This window comes from Dermacentor albipictus, chromosome 9 (assembly GCF_038994185.2).
Source record: "Dermacentor albipictus isolate Rhodes 1998 colony chromosome 9, USDA_Dalb.pri_finalv2, whole genome shotgun sequence".
Taxonomy (NCBI): domain Eukaryota; kingdom Metazoa; phylum Arthropoda; class Arachnida; order Ixodida; family Ixodidae; genus Dermacentor; species Dermacentor albipictus.
Genome location: NC_091829.1, coordinates 119,750,657 through 119,771,745, shown reverse-complemented (window position 1 = coordinate 119,771,745; position 21,089 = coordinate 119,750,657). Strand labels below are relative to the sequence as shown.

The following is a 21,089-nucleotide window of genomic DNA, read 5'->3' as shown; positions in this document are numbered from 1 at the left end:
AGGCGTGCACCTGCCGCTTCCTGTCACAGTACGAGAACTGATACGCTTAATAAATGTACTGGCAGGCCTTTAGAGCTATTTCAGACATGCCCATGGCGATTTGAGTTCTTGGGGGTGGTAAAAAGCATGCACTCCTTTTTTTTCCCCCCACAGTCTGATTTTTCAGACGTTTTTGTGGCCCCTAAGGAATTTGAAAGATCAGATGTTGACTGTAATACAGTGGAACCCGATTGATACATTTCTTGCTGTTGCATTTTCACGGTCTCGACTTAAAGCCCACTGACCCCTATGGATTATGTTCCCATTTGACATGTCACCATTCTGTAATGTTCACACAACTTATGTTGCGTTTCAATGTGGTGGTCATGTAAATTTAGCAGTCCAGAGGCAAAATTGTTCTTGTACATTGCCATGAAGTCTCACGGCACCGGACACGTCGAAGGGCAACGGCGATCCTGGCATTGTGATAAGACTGTGCTTGACACTGTTTGGCACTGTGTCAAGAAAGGCTTCATTCGTAGATGCCGATGTGTCTAGTGCTAGTCACGTGAAATCCTGCAAAAAATAAGGTATTCCTGAAAGTGACACCTTTTCCAGCCACTTCTGGAATAAGTTGCTCCTTCTCTGCTGAATCTGACATTTTGGACCTTTAGGGGGGCTCCATCGAGCCCACATTATCAGGTGGAGACTATAAATCCAAACGTATTGGAGGGTTTCCACTGTAACTTTAGTCCCATATTATGCCTTGTGGCAATATAGATGATTAAAAATTATGCAGATCCCTCATGCTGTGGAAATCGATATTATGCAAAGCATTCTTCAAGGAGTTAACTAGCTGCATTGGCGGTGCAGTGGAGTGGGGAGGCCTCACCGGGTGCCGAGTCGTCGTGTGCGCAGGCCGAGGAAAACGGAGCGGATGAGCTTTCCAAAGGAAGCGGCATTGACGGGTTCCAGCTTGTGTTCCCCGCAGTGCCGCAGGTAGTGGTTGTACAGCGTGCTCCGCGGCAGCGACACCCCCTCCGCCGTCTCGTAGTTGTCGATCAACCACTGCACCTGCACGGGCCAGCGGTCTCAGTAGAATCCTCGGACCAAGTAGTGGCTCATGTTGCAGTACAGTCATACACATTTATAACAAGGCGAGGAGGGACCCGAAATATCTCTCGTCATACAGATCACTTCAGTGGGTCCCTTAAGAACTAAATAAAGCCAAAAATAAGAGTGTCAAAGAAAGTCACACTTTCTTCTAACCATGAGCAGATGTTTACTTTTGTATGTGTGTGACATGCACCTCATATCCATTTATGTGATGCATTCTGTATTGCTCAAGTGACGAAGAGTGTCTACCTGTTCTGCTGCCTGTGTTTGGTAACAGCATTGTTGCTTTGTTACTACGAGTGCCAAAAATGGGACAATAGGTTGGTTTGCACGAGTTCGTTCATCTTGACAGTTTTCATAAAAATGTGCTAAGGATGAAGAAAAAAGGCACACATATGACAGGACGGGCGCTGAACTTCCAACTGGCATTTATTTCAAACAGTCATCAATTTAAGCCCTGTGCATCGAGTACATCATGTACACATCATCATCATACAAAAATTGTATAAGTCATACAGTTCATACATACTACTGCATGGTCAATCAGCTCAGATGATTGTTTGAAATAAATGCCAGTTGGAAGTTCAGCGCCCGTCCTGTCGTATGTGTGTCTTTTTTGTCTTTGTCTTTAGTGCTTTTTTATGAAAACTGTCAAAAATATGACCTCTGCAAACAAGTAACGGCTTTCCACTTAGGTCCCTCTCACAATATACAACTATTTATTTATTTGAACATACTGCTGCCTAGGAAGGGCCATTGAAGGAGTGGGTACAAGTCCAAAGTACAAGTTTCACAAGAGTAAGCTCCTAGCAACGCAATTAGAAAACATACAAAAACAGAGAAAATAATATTAGGCTGTACTGCTAGTGAGTGCAGCAAAAGATTTCTTTGATGGGCAGGAACAGATATTGTCAGGTAAATAATTGTATAGGTCACTAGTTCGTGGGATAAACTATATACTTAAACGTGTTAGTGCGAGCAAAAAATGGTTTGAGGTTAAGTTCATGATAACTGCGTGTCAAAGACTGTTTAGCAACATATGAGTATTCACTATATGAAAGCCAACATGAAGAGTTAAAGGGAAGCTGAAAGGTTTTCCAGAAAAAATGAGTGAACATCTGTACATAATGGTTTTCAACCCTCCGAATTCGAATATCGTATCGAAATTGAGCAAAAGAAAGCGCAAATATATTTTATTTCGACAAAAAGTGCCGCAGCGGACATGCCCAGCTCGCGTGTCTCATTTCCGCCTGTGATTGGTCGGGCGCCTCGTGACGTCAACACTAGAGTTCGTCCGAACCGACCGCTGCCACTACACATGAAGCGCGGTGCCACGTAGTTTGGTGCTGTTTTTCGGAGATGGTAATGGAAAATTTAGAGAGACTGCGTTTTTCTGAGGAGTTCGGCGTTACTCCCTACACGTACGAGCCGATTGCGAAGAGCCGGCCTCTCGAAGAAGCAAATGATGCTGGTGCGAGCAGTGCTTTCGACGTGAATGAAAGCGAAGTCTTGGGATCTCCTCGTGTTGGAAATGCTCTTTGGTGAGTATGTTTTTTGCAAAGTGATCTAGTGATCTCGCCGATCTTTCGCCGATCTAGTGAGCTCGTTTCCGGTCAAACAACTGTAGTATTGTGTTCCTGCATGCCTACTCGTGGAACGTAAGCGGGGATGCGATCGTCGGCATATGTGCGCTGTCCAAAGCTGTCGGCAATCTAGAAAGACGGTTTAAACGTACGAAAAGCTTCCCGGTTCATGCAGTACGTGTAGTGACCTTCATTTGTACACCACCCGCACACTACTCATAACCGAAGTCGTAAAGGCGGCGAATTCTGTCGGCTACGTGAGACGGTTGGTTTCTCGCTGTGCGCGAGAGAAGGGGGGAGCGTAGCGTCCTGGCGTGTGCCGGCTTTCCAGCACATGCAAACTCTACATTTGCACTGCGTTATGGTAGCTGCATGCAGGCTGTTTTACAACACACGTGCAAATAGAAAATTCGCGGCGCTTTGCGACGAAACCTGCGTCAAGGGCGGGAGATAAACATGCACCTTCCGTTCAGCATGCTAGCACGAAGGAGCTCGCAGTAAATCAAAATCCAGGTTTGGGCGAGTTCGTGTATTCATAAGGCCTTCCAACACTAGTTATCATCAGTCAATCTGCACTCGTGCCGTCTTTGTTTTCGTTGCTCCGATCTTGTGTACGCGAACACTGACGGCACTGCGCTGGGCCTTAGACGAGCCGACTTGACTGGCAAACCCAACGCACGCATTAATGATAAATTCTGGTGATAATCGTCGTCACGAAAGTGGTTGGAGCACAGCATTGTTGTTCTTGAGGGCTTGAAATTCTTTCACTTCCAACAGCCTCGTCGCGGCCGCTGGTGTTCGTGCAACCGTAGGCTGCACAAAAAGCCGGCATGATCGGCCCACCACTTCAGTTGATGCTGCGCACGTTGACTACCACCGTACATACACGCAGACGCACCAACAAAGGAATGCAGGGTCGATCGAAGCAGATTACGATGGCACGCACGCAGAAACAAGCACGGTCAGGCACGGTCGCGGAGGCTGCGATGGAACGGAACACTAGTGTTGACGTCACAACACCGCGGTTTCCGGTCTCCGCTCGCATCGTCAGCGTCAGCAGCAGCGCGCGGCATTCGACGGAGGGCGGAGTGTAGGGGTTGGAGGACGGGACTTCGGGATGAAGACCCACAAACTTGGGAGGATTTATTCTACATTATGTACAGAGAGGTGAGCGACAAGTAACATTCGTACAGTCATTACGGGCCGGCAGCAACTCGGACGCTGCGGCCCGCGGCAAGAAGTTCGAGAGAGGTCTGTCAAGGGAATCAGGGCATGTCCCAGAATGCTCAGGTCTCTCTGGAAGGCTTCTTATAAACCCTTCGAGCAGTGTAAGTCACGTCATGTTTGACCAATGGGAGAGTCCGCTCCGATGACGCCACTTTCAGCCAATGGTAGGCGCCCGTGTCGCGGTGTCACACCTGGCGGCTCGCTGTGGTCTTGCCTCGCAGACTGGCAATGCACTTCTAACGAGGAGAAGGAGGGGGCTGCTCATGCTCCATTGTTGGAGGCCCACCTGCTAATCCCGGCGACGCACGAACTTGTTGGCACGTGAACTTGTTGCCTTAAACTTGTTTGCTCGGCCGCTTCTCTGGAATGCGCTTTCCTGCTTCTGCATTCCTCAATTAGCTGTGCTGCGACTTGAAGTGGTTTGGGGAACTCGAAGTAATCACAGGAAACAGCTCCATATCTAACAGCTCGTCCTCGCCCCGGTTGTTCTGAATGGCCGGTGAACTCAATTCGCTGGCCATGAGGAACGCTGAAAGAAGCTGCAGGGTACTGGGGTCGAGCCTCGTTTGACAACCCTCAGGATCCTGGGCCCTGGAGAACAAACGTCAAACAAACAAAACAGCACAGCGCTGCACCACGCGTAAGCGCAGGCTCTTCACCCCTGACTCGCCAGACTATTACTGAGTCAAAATCAACCCTGATCTTTTATTTCCCCAATTTCGACAAAACAGTTCCAACCACCCCTCCAAACAGCCATCCATTTCTCCTCGAATGCCGACAAGACCAGAGTACTATTGTTGTTGCAAAACAAAAGGGTCGTTGACGATGCAAACAACAAATGAAAACAGCCGAACATTACTTAAGTGGCCTAACTATACGAACAGCATGTTTTCAATCTATCGTAGTGGCGTACTTATCGCACGTATTGGTGCCACTGAACAATCTGGTCAACCTCACAAGTACGTAATCACAAGCGCACTAGCCTTGTGGTCACTATCCAGAACGCATACTTGTGTCGTAGGCAAACTCTTCATCACGCTTACTCACGTTTCTTCCTTTAGTCCCTCTAGGACACGTGACTTAAACGAACAATTAAACTCGCGGGACTTACACACTCCGCAGAACCCTTAAAATGATGCGTCTTCTACCAACTCTTTCCACGCACGCCCACTAAAGAAGTCAGAATACGGCTGCCCTCCACACACACTAGCAACCCAGTCATAAAGTCTGCTTCCTTCCGTCCACACAGGACACGCGCTAATGGAACTAAGAACGCTTCTCCGTGCAAATCATGCACTCACTGAAAATCTACGCGCTTAACCTTAGAAAATTCAAAACACTTAAAAAGAAGGTTAATTAACACACACGCGCGTTACGATAGGCCTCTCAACAATAACCTTGACCCTCAGGTTACTCACACACACACACAAAAAAAAACCTATCTACTTATTAATGAGCATCTCGCGAGACTACATGTTTACACAAACGCGTCTTTCAAATCTCGGAGCTTCTCGAACGAAAACATAAACAAAGCTCAAACCTTACATATTGAAAGAAACTCTAGTCTCAAATCGCGAAATTTTCCGATGCTCAAAAATAAAAAACAAACACTTCATTTCTACGGAAGCGCTCTTGGCCTCCCGTTCCCGATTGCTTACGACTGACTCATACTTTCAGCCTGACCCGCGGTGGGCGAAGTTTCAAAGCTACTCTGGCTGCCGAGAGACAACAAAAGGGCTGATTCACTATCAGCTCCCCCAAGACGTTACGGTCTCCTGCCAATCTGCGTCCTCGCACCCCGCTTTCAACACAAACTCGATTGACCGCGTCGCTACTCCCCACCTGGTCTCGTCCTGCCACCTTGCGTTTCTTCGAACTGCACGCTGAGCTGTGAAAAGAACTACGGAACGACGAAGAGTTTAACAGCCTCGTGCCCTTTGTCCGCGTCCGTGCAGAACATTCTTCGCGGTCCCCCTTTGACCGGTGGCTCGAACGTTCTGGATGCGTCAACATCGTCCTAGACGACCGCACCTTCTTCCTCGCGCCCTGCCCTTTTGGGTTTCTCGCCATTTTTGGCGGCGCTACATTAATTACCGACTTTCGGTCTTTACCGCGCTTCTTTTTACGGCGCTTTCTCTTCGCACTCATGTCGCCTTCTCGTGCCTCGTGCTGGCCGGTACACATTTCGTCGGCCCGGATCGGTCTCTTACCCGCACAGTCTGCGTGATTTACCTTTAAATCAACACTCTCTCTGCCTCGACTGGCGGACAGCTCAACCGACTCTGGCACAATGCAGCAGGCTTTACTCGAGTTAGACAACTCGCACTCTTGCGAACTGCCCTCTGCTACATTGCCCAGCGCACGCTGTGCATCGGCACACAGCCCGTCGGTATCGATCGCTGTCTCACGCGCACAGTCCGAATGATTATTAACTGAACCATCCCTATCTAGGCTATCTAGACTGGCGGAAAGCCGCACCGATCCCTGAACAATGCAGTTGTTCTCTCGTGGACTACGGAGCTCGCCATCCCGAGAACTACTCTCAACTGCATCGCTCAGTTCGCACTTCACTTCTGCACGCAGATCTGACCTGACATGGGTGCCCGCGTCTGTCGCGTCAACAGTACCCTTTTCTTTGCTAGCAACCTCGCTAACCTTACCAGCGACGCACACGCGCGGTAACTGTGCCAATTTGTTCGCAGCTGGCCTAGCTGTCTCCACAGTCATCTGTTGGCACAGCACCTCGTCGCTCTCACTGTGGCCTTTAACGGCCTCTATTGCCACTAAGGCATCGTTAGCAGCTAGCCTTTTCCCTTTACTTATGAATCAGCAGCTAATCTCACAGGCACTACTCTTCTCGTCGGCTTCTGGCGAAAATCTGCTAGATGCTTCCTCATTCTTTCGCTCTGTACTACGTACAGAATTCTCAGACAGCCGTTGTCTCTGTGTCAATAACTGATCACAATACTGTATCTCTTTGATCAGTGCTGCCTTCTCTCTCTCATACTTTTCCTCTCGCTCACGTTCGCGTTCATTCTCACGTCCGTGACGCTCACACCTAAGAGTAAGTTCTTGAAGCTCATGCTTCCGTTCATTCTCGCGTTCTTCACGCTGATGCTCACTCCTAAGTTCACGCCGCTCTCGCAAACGTACACGACGTACACGCTCCCGTGGCTCCTGTATCACCTCCCAAGCAAGCGCAATGCTTTTGTCATCATTGCCACTATCATTAATCGCCTTTATGATAGCTGGCGTTTTCATCCGTTCGTCCGCCTCAACTCCCAAATCGTCGCACACCAACAACAAGTCTAACCTCGTCAACCTTCTAAGATCCATGGCAGCTGCCCCGACAGGTGGCTAAAACTGTTTTCCTTAATTAATTTGTGCAAACACACAATGCAACAAACTCCCGATTCCCAGAACTATCAAAATTGAACACACAACCTTTGAGTCTGGCGAATCATAAGGAAAAAAACCACGCGCTCACTTACGGTTGCAGCACCCTGCCATCCGGTTCGCTCGTCCGCTGTTCCCGGTTCCTCCGGAAACCCTGGGTCGAAGGCTCGCTCCTTCTTCGCTACTCCCAGTTTCTTCGGACCTCTTTCGACGAAGGCTCTCTATTCTTCGCTCTTCCCGGTTCCTTAGGATCTCTCTCGACGAAGGTTCGTCCGTAGCGCTACCACCAGCTGATGCATTCGGAGGCGATCCCACCGCTGCCAACCAGATGTAGGGATTGAAGGACGGACTTCAGTATGAAAACAAAACTTGGGAGGAATTTATTCTACATTATGTACAGAGAGGTGAGCGACAAGTAACATTCGTACAGTCATTACGGGCCGGCAGCAACTCGGACGCTGCGGCCCGCGGCAAGAAGTTCGAGAGAGGTCTGTCAAGGGAATCAGGGCATGTCCCAGAATGCTCAGGTCTCTCTGGAAGGCTTCTTATAAACCCTTCGAGCAGTGTAAGTCACGTCATGTTTGACCAATGGGAGAGTCCGCTCCGATGACGCCACTTTCAGCCAATGGTAGGCGCCCGTGTCGCGGTGTCACACCTGGCGGCTCGCTGTGGTCTTGCCTCGCAGACTGGCAATGCACTTCTAACGAGGAGAAGGAGGGGGCTGCTCATGCTCCATTGTTGGAGGCCCACCTGCTAATCCCGGCGACGCACGAACTTGTTGGCACGTGAACTTGTTGCCTTAAACTTGTTTGCTCGGCCGCTTCTCTGGAATGCGCTTTCCTGCTTCTGCATTCCTCAATTAGCTGTGCTGCGACTCGAAGTGGTTTGGGGAACTCGAAGTAATCACAGGAAACAGCTCCATATCTAACAGGAGCTACAGCGCAATTTTAACCGACGATTACGTCGCTCCTAATTGAAAAAAAAAATTAAATTTTACCTACATGGTTTATAAGGTTCCCGCATCCGTATATGAGCGTCTTATTGAATTCGACAGACTTTTCAGCTTCCCTTTAATGATATTGTACATAAATTTCAGTGAATAAATTTCACTGTAAACAGAAAGTGGTTATAAGTTTAATGAAAGGAGAGCACAGGTCGGGGAGAAGTCTTACCTGTGGCATATAACGCACACAGCCTTTTTGTTTCGTACTACACCAAGTTCTTTTGGATTAGAGATGGTGCAGGAACTAGACAACTGAGGTATATTCAAGTATGGGCCAGATTAGCAAATTATATAAAAGAAGCTTAGACTCTTTTGGGGAAGGTGGAAGATATTGTGAAGAACATGCAAATTAATGAAGATCAACAATTTTTTTTTCTGAAAACTCTGCTCCACAGAATAACTGATTATTACCAATTTGATGCTGTTGATGGAGACAGTGTGCTCAGCTTAAAATCCTGGCAGTGACACGTGAAAGAGCCACAAGGAGTCAAATGCAGCCTTTACAGTGTTGCACTTCAAGGTAAAAGTGCAATAATGCCCATTTCCTAGTTCTGTTATTGAGGAACAGGCTGGATTTTGATGCTAACACAAACTTACACCAAAGTCCAACAATGACAGCAAAATTGCAACGAAGTGAGGTGCTAAAGCACGATTTTCTTCGAAAACAGCAAAATATCACCAGTGGTGCATAGCTGAATTTGTTACATAGGCAAATTAGTCATAGTGGTGCCGACAATACATGCACGAGATAGAATGTTGCAGTGCCATACCAAGAAGGGGGGCAGCCATATTCAATGCCTTCTGCAATGTCCCTGTTTTCGGCAGTGGCAAAAAGTTACGCCTGCTGCTTTGCATAATGAGTGTGTAAATTCCATTAGGATATTTAAGGTTTTTGTGGATTCCTGGCATCATGTGACTGAGAAACAGAATGGGCACACTTTTGGTAAATTTTGACCAATGGCAGAGGGCTAATGGTGGCAGAAGGCATAAAGAAGTTATAGCATCACTACAAGATAGCGCCTACGTCCGTGTGTCGCCTTTGCTACATGGTTCATTTCATAGCATAAATGTTCATTGTAAAGATGTTCATTGTAAAAATGTTGAAAAGTATATGGCTGCTGTAGCATCAACCCTAGCAAAAAGGCTACTTTTGGGCAGATTAGACTTTTTGCTTCATTGCTGGCAGCTACTCTACATGCCAGGTTTGCCCCTACCAGTACCAGTGTACCAGTATGTTTCACCACGGTACACAAGAGGCTTCACTGCATGGTAAGCTTCCCATTTTTGAATGCATACAAAATAATGTGGCAGGAGAAGCGTGGCTGCAGGAACTAGATAGTGAAGCACCCCCTGGCTGTAGCACTGTTCAAGATTTGAAACAGGGATGCTACAAAAAAGTACAATAACTGGGGAAGCAAAATCTTACAACTGTTTCTTCTTACTACTGTGTCCTAGGTTCAGTGCTTCTTAACAGTACGCCCACAGACCTGTACACTACCACACAAGTGTGATAGGTTGATGACGACAAAAATCACGATGCCCATTCCATTCCACTATAGAACCAAACAAGCAAACAAACAAACAAAAACAATTCCTGGCTCAGCCAAGGAACGAAGAGGCTTCTCCGCAGGTGACACACATACGTGGATGATGTCCATGTCGCGTATGTTCTGGTGTTGCCCACCGCTGCCACCAGATGACGGCGAGTGCTGAGAGGAGCTGCCAACCGATGCAGTGGCCGTAACCACGGTGGCCGCAGTGGCAGGAGTTGTAGCCGCAGCTGCGGCCAGAGGCATGGGTGATGCCTCCTGGAGTGTTTGCACCACACACTGGTCTCCGGGGTAGGCCGACATCATCTCAACCACTTTGCGCTGGTCATCCTGCGGCCAAGTCACCGCCCATGCCACTGACGGTGTGCGTGGCACCCTCACACACAAACACACCCACACACCGCGGACTTCGCATATAACTGCACAACAGAAATAGCTGGGTGCAGGTGTTACACAGTTTGCAGCAACTTTCGTAGAAAAAGAGTGACAGGATTTTTATGTGTCAAGATCTTTACTAAAGAAACATTATGCTGAGCAACTTGAAAACAAAACACCCTCTACAACAGGCAATTTCGTTTTGTATGGAGCATGCGCACACACAGACACAAACGACTTGGCAAGCACAGCTCCACAAACGTGCAAACAAGATAGGACAGGCTTGATTTTTGGATTGCATTAACATTATAGGGCCAGAAGTCCAAACAAAATGCTCATAAGCATAGCCAAAAACAAAAATTTAAGAGGAAGCTTTAGCTCGGGCCCAACTCCGACACGGCCTGTTCAAATACATGTAAAACGCGAAAACGTTTTCATGAGATAACCCCTGGACCGATTTTAATGAAATTTGTTGCATTTGAAAGAGAAAGTTAAATACTAGTGACTGTTGCAAGCGAAATTTCTATTTAGGGCTTGAATTTTCTTAAAACAATTTTCAGATATTTGACCATTTGAAGAATATAGAAGCGCGAAGTTTACAAATTCATAGATCTGCATCAAGAACTGACATCGCGGTTCCGTAAAGGGCATCTATTAGATCATTCAAAGCGGACAAATTCAATATGTCATTTTACATCTTACGTGAATTTGTTATGTTGGTTACAAGAATTTTGCAAAAGTTTTATTTCCCTATTATTAAATTTGTTTATATTCATGTGTAACATAATGACACGTGTACTTATCTTTATCGGGCGACCACGTTTTGTCACCTAACAAATGCTATCGCACAGCGCAAGACGCGCCTGCATGTATCCGAAGTTTCTGGAAAGTTATCGATGCTTCTATCTGCTGTCTATTGTCGCTGAACCTTGTGTTATCTGATTTCATCGCCTGATGCCAATGGTGTAGAACTTTGTGGAAGGCACGCGGGTCCCAACGATTAGTCTGGAACATTCGACAACTGCTGTATAAAAGCCGATGCGCTTTACTCGCTGATAAGATTTTCGTCGATCGCCGACCGTGTTCGCCGCTATCGTTGTGCTATAAGTGTAGCCTGTCTTGTGGGCACAGGTTCGCCCAATAAAAGTTGGTTTTGTCATTCACAGTATTGCTACTGTGTTCTTCAACGTCACCGCCATGTGACAATATCAATTTTGTCCGCTTTAGATGTTCTGTTAGATGCAATTCACAGAATTGTCTTATCATTTCTCGTTGTTGAGTTATAGAGTTGTAAACTTGATAGTTTCGTTTTTTGAAAATTTTCGATTTTGCCAATTTTTAATAAAAAATTTACAACCTAACTCAAAAATTTGAAACAAACAGTCACTAGATTTTAAGTTTTTCTTTTAAAAAAAGATGCGCAGACTTCAGAGATACAGGAAATTATTTATTACAGTAACGCAGCGTTTTGGCTGTGTTGGTATTACATAAAGAGCCTTACAAAACACGAATGGACGAGGACACAGAAAGACACGGTAGCCTACATATGTGGTTCTCTTACTCAAAATAAACACTGTCGTTAAGTCAGCGCTTGTGCATACTACGTCTTTCTGTGTCCTCATCCTTCCACGCACTTTAAGCCACATTATTTATTATAGGTCGCCGTACTAGCAGCTGTGCACAAATGTGTTAAGCAACTTGGCACTTGCCTGACTGACGTACGACTGGACTCATATCTCCGAGACATTCTACAGTGATTTCCAAGTGCTTTTACTTCAATGCTGAGATTCACATGCAAAAATAACAATCTGCTTAAACTTGTTAACATTAATGGCATAAGTTGGAAATAGCAGTAGTATCAAAATGGAGGATGGATAGGTGGGCTAGTGGGTGATGCCTTATAATAAAAACTTAGGACGCTAAAAACACAAAGGACATAGAAAAATTTGTAAACTCAATTTACGAAGTGTAGCTGGTGGACCCGCAAGGCACATCTACTTGAAATGGCTCGTAGCAATATTTAAGCTGACTTTCATAATTTGAACTCCTGCAGACTTCTTTGTCCAAGTTCAGCAGGTCTAGCTCTGTGGTAAGAAATGATGCCACTGTTCTTTCCACTGAACAAATAAACTTTTCTTTCTTTCTTTTTGAGCCACTACAGATGGCACACATCGCCGATATATTCTCGACGAAATTGGGAAATACTGCACCGACTAAGGATTTAAGAAAGAAAACACACTGCAAATTGCCTCATTTGTGCAGAACTCGTCCAAAATGAGCTACCAATTTAACTAAAAAAGCCCTTTAAAATCGACTCACTAATAAGTAGAATGTTTGGCTAGGCTGTATGGATGAGAGCTTAGCTTGTGCATCTGCTATAAACTCAAAGACCACTGTTTGATAAGTGACATATAAAGGCTACTAGTAATTTGAAGCATCAAGGAAGATGATCTTTAGGTTCCCCTTTGGACTGTACATAGTACACTTCTTAAAGTGCACAAGATTTCATACTGATGCTCAGAATCTAAGACAGCTTTAGCTGAGTGTCACTTATGGTCCACATCGCTCAGATTACACATGCTCAGGCATTCAATTTTTCAGAAAAGTGTTTGCCTGAGCTTGTTGGTTGCACATAGCACAAACGGTTTCCAGCCGAAGGCAGTGAGACGGACAAAAAGGGACGACGACACATGCTGATGTGTCGTCGTCCCTTTGTGTCCATGTTAGTGCGTTCTGTTGGAAACCCCTTGTGCTTTGTTTGATTTTTTCCTTTCATGAACCTTCCTTCACCTTGCGGAATTCCACAGAACTGATCTGCCATCACAGACAACTGTTTTCATTTCACATTATCTATTAGTTCATCTCCAAGAGGCACAGGCAACGCGCAGTCAGCTTGGCTGTAAAATGCCAACAAAGCAAAGTGGATGCACCGCGACAATCTGCTCAATTTGATGTGTAGAGAGGCAGTGTTCTGTCTTATGCTGCCACCATGAGTTCCGTGTGCACGCATAATAGTGTTCCTGTTGAGTAGTTGTATGCAATTTGTTAGTACATACCAATATGACCAATGCAGACCGATTTGATGAGGATTTGCAGTGGACTGCAAACATGCAGCACAAGTTTTCTATCAAGTGCGGCTACACGAACAAGGTGAGATCCATTTATTAAGTGTCGAGTGTTCTTTCCGGCCTTCTAGGCGACAAACGCACATCTAGAGTTAAGTTTTAGACTTTCTTCACTAGGTTCTGAGCCACGGTGTGCAAAAACCCTGTAAGCAAATGATGACTGCAGGTGCACGCACAGTAAATCAACACGAAAAGCTGTGTGAGAGAAGCAATGCTGCGATGACTGTGAAAAAACAGTGACAAAGCAGGAAAACAAAACAAAAATCACCTTCGAGGGTGCATATTTGCTATAATTTCTAAGATATGAAAATAGTTTTTTTCTAGAACAACTTGGGACACATTCGTACGTAACGACTCCTTTTTGTAAATCTCAAACACCTCTAGATTCTGCCACGATTGCTCAACACACAGTGAACAAATGTTCGAAAATTATCTCACAATTAGCCAATTACCAATTTACTAACTTATAGGTTAGTCAATTAATAAACAGGAAGTAGCCATTATGCCCAACATCGTTAAAAAAATATTTTGTATTTTAGAGTTGGAGATCAGCAACAGATACATGCACTCATGGAGAGTTTGTTTTGTCTTCATACTTTTCGTTGTGGGCTGACTAGTACATACCGTCCCAAAATTGCATGCGCGTTAGAATCGAGTATGACCCTAAATCCATGTTACCATATCGCCATCGGCATTCGAAAAATGGCCGCCTCGTACGCACTTCTGGCCTAGCTACCGTAGCTTCCTCCATGTGCATACCTCCATGTTGCATGTGTAACCAGGCACTGGTGTAACGTGGTCTACCGCATGTCTTGCCTTTTTCTGCGTTTATTCAGTCAGCATGGAAGCGCCGACTGCGAAGGCACATAGAGTCCGCCATGAAGGCCGCATTTAAAAGGAAAGTTATGTGGGCGGAGACGGATGGAAATCAGGCCGCATCACGGGCATTCGGAGTTCCTGAAACTTGCATGTGAGACTGGCGCAAACAGAAGGAGAATATATTCGACAGCAAAGCAACAAGGAAGGGTTTCAGTGGACCGAAGCTGGGCCGCATCACCGGAATGGAAGAGCTGCTCGCAGAATACGTGCAAGAGCAGCGAGCGGCACAGCGGCCTGTGATGAGCGATCTGCACAAAGTACGGACGATGCAATTAGCCCTACAGAAAGGGCTAATGTGGGGGGCGACTTCAAAGCAAGCAGGTGCTGCCTTCCAATATTATGAAAAGAAAAGGCTTTTCTCTTCAAAGGCGGACAGGGATATGCCAAAATTTGTCCGAAGAATATGAAGAGAAATTGCACAGTTTTCAGCGGCATGTTTTGAAGTTGCGCCATAGAAACGGCTACCACTTCAGACATTGGAAATGCCGATTAAACGCCACTCTGCTTTGACATGCCTGCCACCACAACCGTTGGAAAGAAAGGGGCGAAGCAAGTGCACATTTTATCTTCCGGCCACAAAAAAACTAGAGTCATTGCAATGCACTGTTGCACTGCGGATGGGCATAAGCTGCCCCCGTATCTTATCTTCAGACAGAATATGCTCTTGATAGGAATCATGTTTCCAAGTGGCCCGACTGTGTGCGCAAATGAGAAAGGTTGGATGACCATGAACTTGGTCGCTGACAGGATTGATAAGGTTTGGCAGAAGAGACCCGGCGGCAGTTTAAGTCTGCGTGGTATGGTTGTGCTTGACGCGTTCAGGTCTTGGCCAGCGCATCGAGGACAAGCTGGCTGCATGCAACACCGACCTTGTTATGATACCTGGCCGCATGACATCGCAGCTCCAGCCACTCAATGTTTGTTTGAACAAGCCAGTGAAAGATAGAATTCGGGCGCTCTACAATGAATGGCTTGTTAGTGGCTGCCACGAATCCACGCTCGCCAATAAAACGAAGCGTTTCTCGCTGCAGGACTTTCACTGCAGGTGAAAGAAGCATGGTGCACGATCTCACCTGCCATGGACAGCACCGATGATGAAATGTTTTGGTCTGTTGATAGCGATAAGGAGTTGTCTGATAGCGGCGACGAGTGATATCTATTGCACCACGGGACTCATACCGGTGCAGTGAAAATCTTGGCAGCGAGGTATGCTGCTTCTATTTGTGTTTTTATTCATCGCAACTTTAGTGTATTGGGAATAAATCTGTTTTTGAGAGAAAATAGTATTTCTACATGAAAGCACGAGGTGCACGGTATCGTACTTTTCTTTTTGGTCATGGAAAACAGGTGAGCATTACAACCGAGTAAATACGATATATGACGGTCACCGCAATAAACGTCAGTTGGCAGCAAGTAGCACGTCCTATGTCTTTTAGCTGCTAATCCAATTTTTTTGTGCTCTTCCTTCACCACATTAAGTCACCAACCAGCCCACATATCCACACTGTTTCATGTGGCAACCCATTATGCAACCAACGCGCAGGAAAGCAAACACATGCCCCCACTCACCATGAGCAACCGGCAGCCATGCAAGGCAAGTGAAGCCTCATGCGTGCAAGCCAAAATGTGCTGGTCACCCCAAGCGAGCGACAACAATCAGTGCATGAGGTGCGATTGGTCAAGAAGCAACACAACGAACTGGTTAGTAAATGGCTTACGGTTTTCGAGCTTAGAAAGGAAACTTCCGCCACTTCCAGAGCCTGCGCGCAGCGCAAGTTTTGAGGGGAGGGGAGAGGGCAAATGGGGGAGAACGAGAGAGAGAAAGAGAAAAAAGCCTGTGTTAGTACCCAGTCACAGGGGAGGGAGGAGGAACAACACTAGCGACAAGTCAACACTGTCACCACATGGTAATCACACACACGTATCAACAATCAAAACAGGCAATAACAACTTGACCTTACCCCGAGTTGTTTTACGTAGCCAATACTGTGGCCAGAGTAAGCAGCATACCACTCCAACGACTTGACAAATCCTGCTCTTAAAGGATTGGAAGCGGAAGAATGTTGCACATTACAGGCTCTATGAAGCATTGGGTTCGATGAAAGTTGAAGAGTTTTCATGCCAGCCTCTGTAACCTCAAACAAAATATGCTGGCCAGCAATTTCTGTATTACCTTCATAATAAGAGCACAGGCTTTGCATTAACAGAAATTGCAAAGGCCCTTTATTTGCACATAGTAGCTGAAAGTGGAGTCACTACAAAAAATAAGTACCATGATTTTGGGCTGACTTATTTAAGGTCAGTGTCAACACTGACATTGGTTATCGCTTTCACATTGCTAGCCTTGTCACTACTGTCGATAGTGGTGTTGGCCTTAACCTTGAAACGATAAGCGTGATCGGGGATCGTTGTTCCGAGCCCCTGTTTGGTTGTGCTGCATGCGATTGGCCTAGGTCGTGCCGACTTCGCACGGCGGACCGGCCTAGTCCAATCGCGTGCAGTACAACCAAACCTGCGTGCCGAACAACGATCCCCAATTGTGCCCCAGCTATGTAGCTTCCACATCGCCCTACAACAAAGCGACACAAAGGCCAACAAAGTTGGCATTAGCTGTCGACGTGAAACTAAAAAACTTCACGAAATCACTGACCCCTCGGCACTTGTACTTTGAATTGGATTGGACTGTGGTTGCACGCACAGAGAGCGTGCTCAGCTGCCATGCACTATAATTACTACCACCAGAATAAGCAGATGACAGTCACTGCAGCAATTTTCTAGGTTGCGATGATCAATCGAGGAAAGAAGAAAGCCCAATTTGTCACGGCCAATGTGGGAGGTGTGAGTTTTAGGCGAGTGCAAATATTATACAGGTAGATATGGTATGTAAAATGTGATTTGTTAACTTTCATTGCTTTCTTTTATACATATGTTCACTCATTCTTTTTTTATTTTAAAGTGAAAATATTATGTGTATGCGTGTTATGTATTTATTTCTGTTATATAATTATGCTGCAACTATGCTGTATTATGTTAGTACCACTATTTGCCTAAATGTTCTTCTTCCAACTAGACTTCAGCTATGGGCCCTACCAGTTTAGGAAACCTTGTTTTTTCATGTTTGCTAAATTTACCTGAATTCACTTGAAATTCACTTGTTGATCCCTGCTCAAACTTCGCTTAGAGGTAGCATTTTTCAGCAATTTTTGTTTCGTACTACATTCCTGACTTTACTTGCACGAGTTTCGTCCACAATAAATAAAAAAGTGGGTGCCATCTGTGGCAAAGCCAGTCAAAATGTGTTGATTTCCCTGCAATGTAGCACTAGTGCCATCTGTCACAGCTACAATGAACACTGCGCTTTTGCTGTGGCACTGGCATATGGTGACCACATTCTGTTGCAGCAGAACTGAAAATTTTTTAGTAGTATCAAACCGACATCACCCTCTCCAGTTTCATTGTGGAAGAAACTGGTCATTAAATGCAGTAATAAAGTAAACTCACTGCAAACTGCTATTTGTGTAAGAAATTTGAAGATTTAAAATTTGAGCAGAATGAAGCCATTGGTTTAGCAAACATGTCATGTGTCATGCATACCCGGCACTCATATTTATGCAAGTCAGCACATATTAGAGTAGGTTTAAGCATAGAATGCTAATCTGTTGGACATCAGCAGCATAGTGTCTGAATGTATAATTTGTCCCCTCATATGAATTTCGGCGTTCCTACTGTACCCTGCTGGGCAGCTTTCAACAAACTCATGTCCCCTAACAAGTGCTACAAAGTGAGTTCTCATTAATTATGATGTAGGCCTCCGCAATTAAGTTTTGAAAAGTTCTGAATGCAGCTGAATCAAGTTTATCTGCTGTCATTTCAAGAATACATGCACGCATGACACCTATCTCTGAAGCTTCTTTGTGCATACTTCATGCTCACATAAATTGCTCCTTGAGTGACCTGGGCGACTGTTAGAGCACCAACCTCCTGGCTACCTGTGGCTACAGCCCGAGCATGATCACCTTACGATAAACACATAACACACATTAAATTTCAATGGCTTTCCTCGGGATGTGGTAGATTTCTCTTTGGATTCACCGTGGCTTTTAATAGATTGTAGATTCTCCCTCTGAAACTATGCACAATAAGGTGGTTCCTCTTCATCTGATCATTACGTGCTTGTTGTTAATCTTATGAAATTTTCTCACTCCCCTTTAAAATACTGTATGCCCAAGAGTATTACAAATAAATATAGCTAAATAAAGGTGCATTTAATGCCTACAACTGAAAGGCAAAAAAATAAAACAAGAAAAAACGTTTTGGCCAGTGTCCTAGGAGTGCCTTGTTCACAAGTAGTAGAAGACTGTAAACAAAGCACCCATGCAGGAGCTGAAATTCCCTTCATCGTTTTTTAAACTTTTAGCTTAGACTTTTATACTTAGAAATTTAGACTTTTAGATTTCAGTTCATTATTCTTTTAAATATCTTTTAGTTTTTACCATGATCAATGTCCTTTCTTTTTGCACTAGTACACATTGTACAACATATAAAGGTTGGGAGGAAAACAAAGCAGTTGATAAAAATTAACACAGTGGGAATCGACCGTGATTAACACGCCGTGCAAATCACCCATCAGGACAAAGAGTACACACGCACTGTCCCCTGATGACCCAAGTGACAAAAATGACGAAGTGAAAAAAAATATATATGTACAAATCACCAACAATGCTTTAGACAAAGCAGTGGGGCATGAGCATTTTACAACTTTGTCACTAATCTTCAGAACCAGTGAGCCAAATCTCGTAACAATGAAGTCACATATGACACGAAAATACCTTCATTACATGGAATATTCGTTATAAGCATACATCCATAATACACTGATACTGGCAAGAAAACATTTTAGATTTACTTCCCTATAACCAATATATTGTTATATCCATGGTTATATCGAGGTTAGACTGTACTATGTTACCAATTGCAAATACTAACTTACCAGCCAAACTCAAGCAACAGCAAAAAAGTGAGAAAGCAACAGAATGTGAGAAAAACCACATTCTAACAACACCCAGGTGCATGCTTCAACACCACGAATCACAACAGCTTGCAAGTTCCATCACTTGTACACAGCGAAGAACAATAGTGTATTTACCTCAGAGGAGATGAGCAACTATAAGTGCTAGGTAGACTTTTATCTCCAAAATTATTCTTACGGCTCTGCGCTTTCCTGCATAGCAGTGATGCATTTCGCTCATGGTCCAACTGTACGCACACATTTCATTACTGCAGTCAAGGGTGTGACAAAAAAATGTCTGGTGAGGGAATAAAATGTACATTTGCCAATTCAAATAAAACATATAATAACCTTTCAGTGCCAAGTCGATAAGACAGTAAAACCTCGTTAATTCGAACTCAGTTAATTCAAAATCCTAGATAATTCAAAGGTTTCCTTTGGTCTCGTATCTTTCAATGTAAATTTGACCGGATAATTAAAACCGGTGGCCTAGGCCAATCCGGTTCATTCAAAGATTTGGGGTGCTATGCGGCAATTCCTGATCCCCATTTCACTGCAAACCTGATGAAACGATGGCCATTCGGAGCCGGGAGGCAACACCACATAGCAATCGCAATTATTTATAGATGAAGTGCCCGACCCGTAGTACTGCTACCACAAATAGCACAAAAATCAGTCCACGGTATGCCCCACACACCGCTGCAATGCGCACCTGCAGAGGAGAATATGTGCTTCACTGCAACGCAGTGGGCATACCGACTTTTGTCACATGCTCTCGTCCCCCACTCCGCATGCTCCTCGCAGTCGCAGCGTCACCGCGTATTCTATGCCGCTGCCACTGGCTGTTGTTCGCCCATTCTCTCTCTGCGCCTGTGGCGACGTGTGTGTGTGCAACGCTGGTCTATGCTGTTTATTTGCGTGCGGTGGCGTGGCGTTTTTTCTTTTTCTGAACTGCGCAGAAGTGCCAGTGAGCGAAGATGCCAAAGCATAAGACTTTAATGCTGCAGCAGAAATTCTGCTTGATCCAAGAAGTGGGTAAGGACACATATTTCAAGACCAAGTTGGCTGAAAGCCAAAGTGTGCCCCTCTCCGTTGTCCACAATATCGAAGAACAAGTCGAAGGTACTGAAAGCCTACAGCAAGACATATTCTTCGAAGCGGTTGCAAGTACGGGCTCCCACATACCAAGATGTGGAATCAGCTTTACTTTGTTGGCAGCAGAAAGCAAACGCAGCCCACCTTCCCGTCAGTGGAACAATACTGCGAGAGAAGGCCAACGATTTGGCTCTACAACTTGGGCACGAAGAGTTCAAGTGTAGCAATGGGTGGTTCAGCCGTTTTAAAGAGCGAAATAATTTGACCTTCGCCAGCAGCGCAAACTAGAGCGTCGTCGATGACTGGAAGAAACACATGTTGGCTCCGTTGCTTAGCGAGCACGCCACAGACGATGTGTACAACCTTGACGAGGCAGCCCTTTCTACAAGATGCTGCCCACAAAAACGTTCGCAGCGAAGGATACCGCAATCAAACGTCGAAAGCAGGGCAAGGAAAGAATTGCCGTTCTGTTCGGCGCGAACATGTGCGGTAAACACAAGCTGCCGCTACTCGTAGTTGGAAAGAGTGGGAAGCCTCGCTGCCTTAAAAATACATGACTGCCACCAAGAGATGAGCTTACCTAGCGGCACAACAAGAAAGCCTGGCTGACAGGCGCAATATTTAAAGGTTACATTCGGCAGCTTGACCGTAAGTTCGCGGCCACAGGCAGGAATGTACTCTTCGTTGTTGATAATTGCCTGGCACATGGTGACATCCCACACCTGAAAGCTACCAGGATGGTATTTCTTCCTC

At 45.5% G+C, this 21,089-nt stretch overlaps 1 protein-coding gene across 3 annotated transcripts in view; it reads right to left on the bottom strand.

Annotated features, from left to right (window-relative positions):
• The window catches only part of LOC135911243 (DNA-binding protein RFX2-like), a 166,541-nt gene that overhangs the window by 92,474 nt on the left and 52,978 nt on the right, over positions 1–21,089 (bottom strand). The window contains exons 6-8 of one of the 3 annotated variants that reach the window (XM_065443434.2): positions 15,952–15,993; positions 9,948–10,184; positions 872–1,053 (exon numbers count right to left, since the gene is read on the bottom strand). In XM_065443434.2, coding sequence (XP_065299506.1) covers positions 872–1,053; positions 9,948–10,184; positions 15,952–15,993 — 461 coding nt within the window. The remainder of the gene's footprint in view (positions 1–871; positions 1,054–9,947; positions 10,185–15,951; positions 15,994–21,089) is intronic. The other 2 variants (XM_065443435.2, XM_065443437.2) reach the window with 2 other exon arrangements.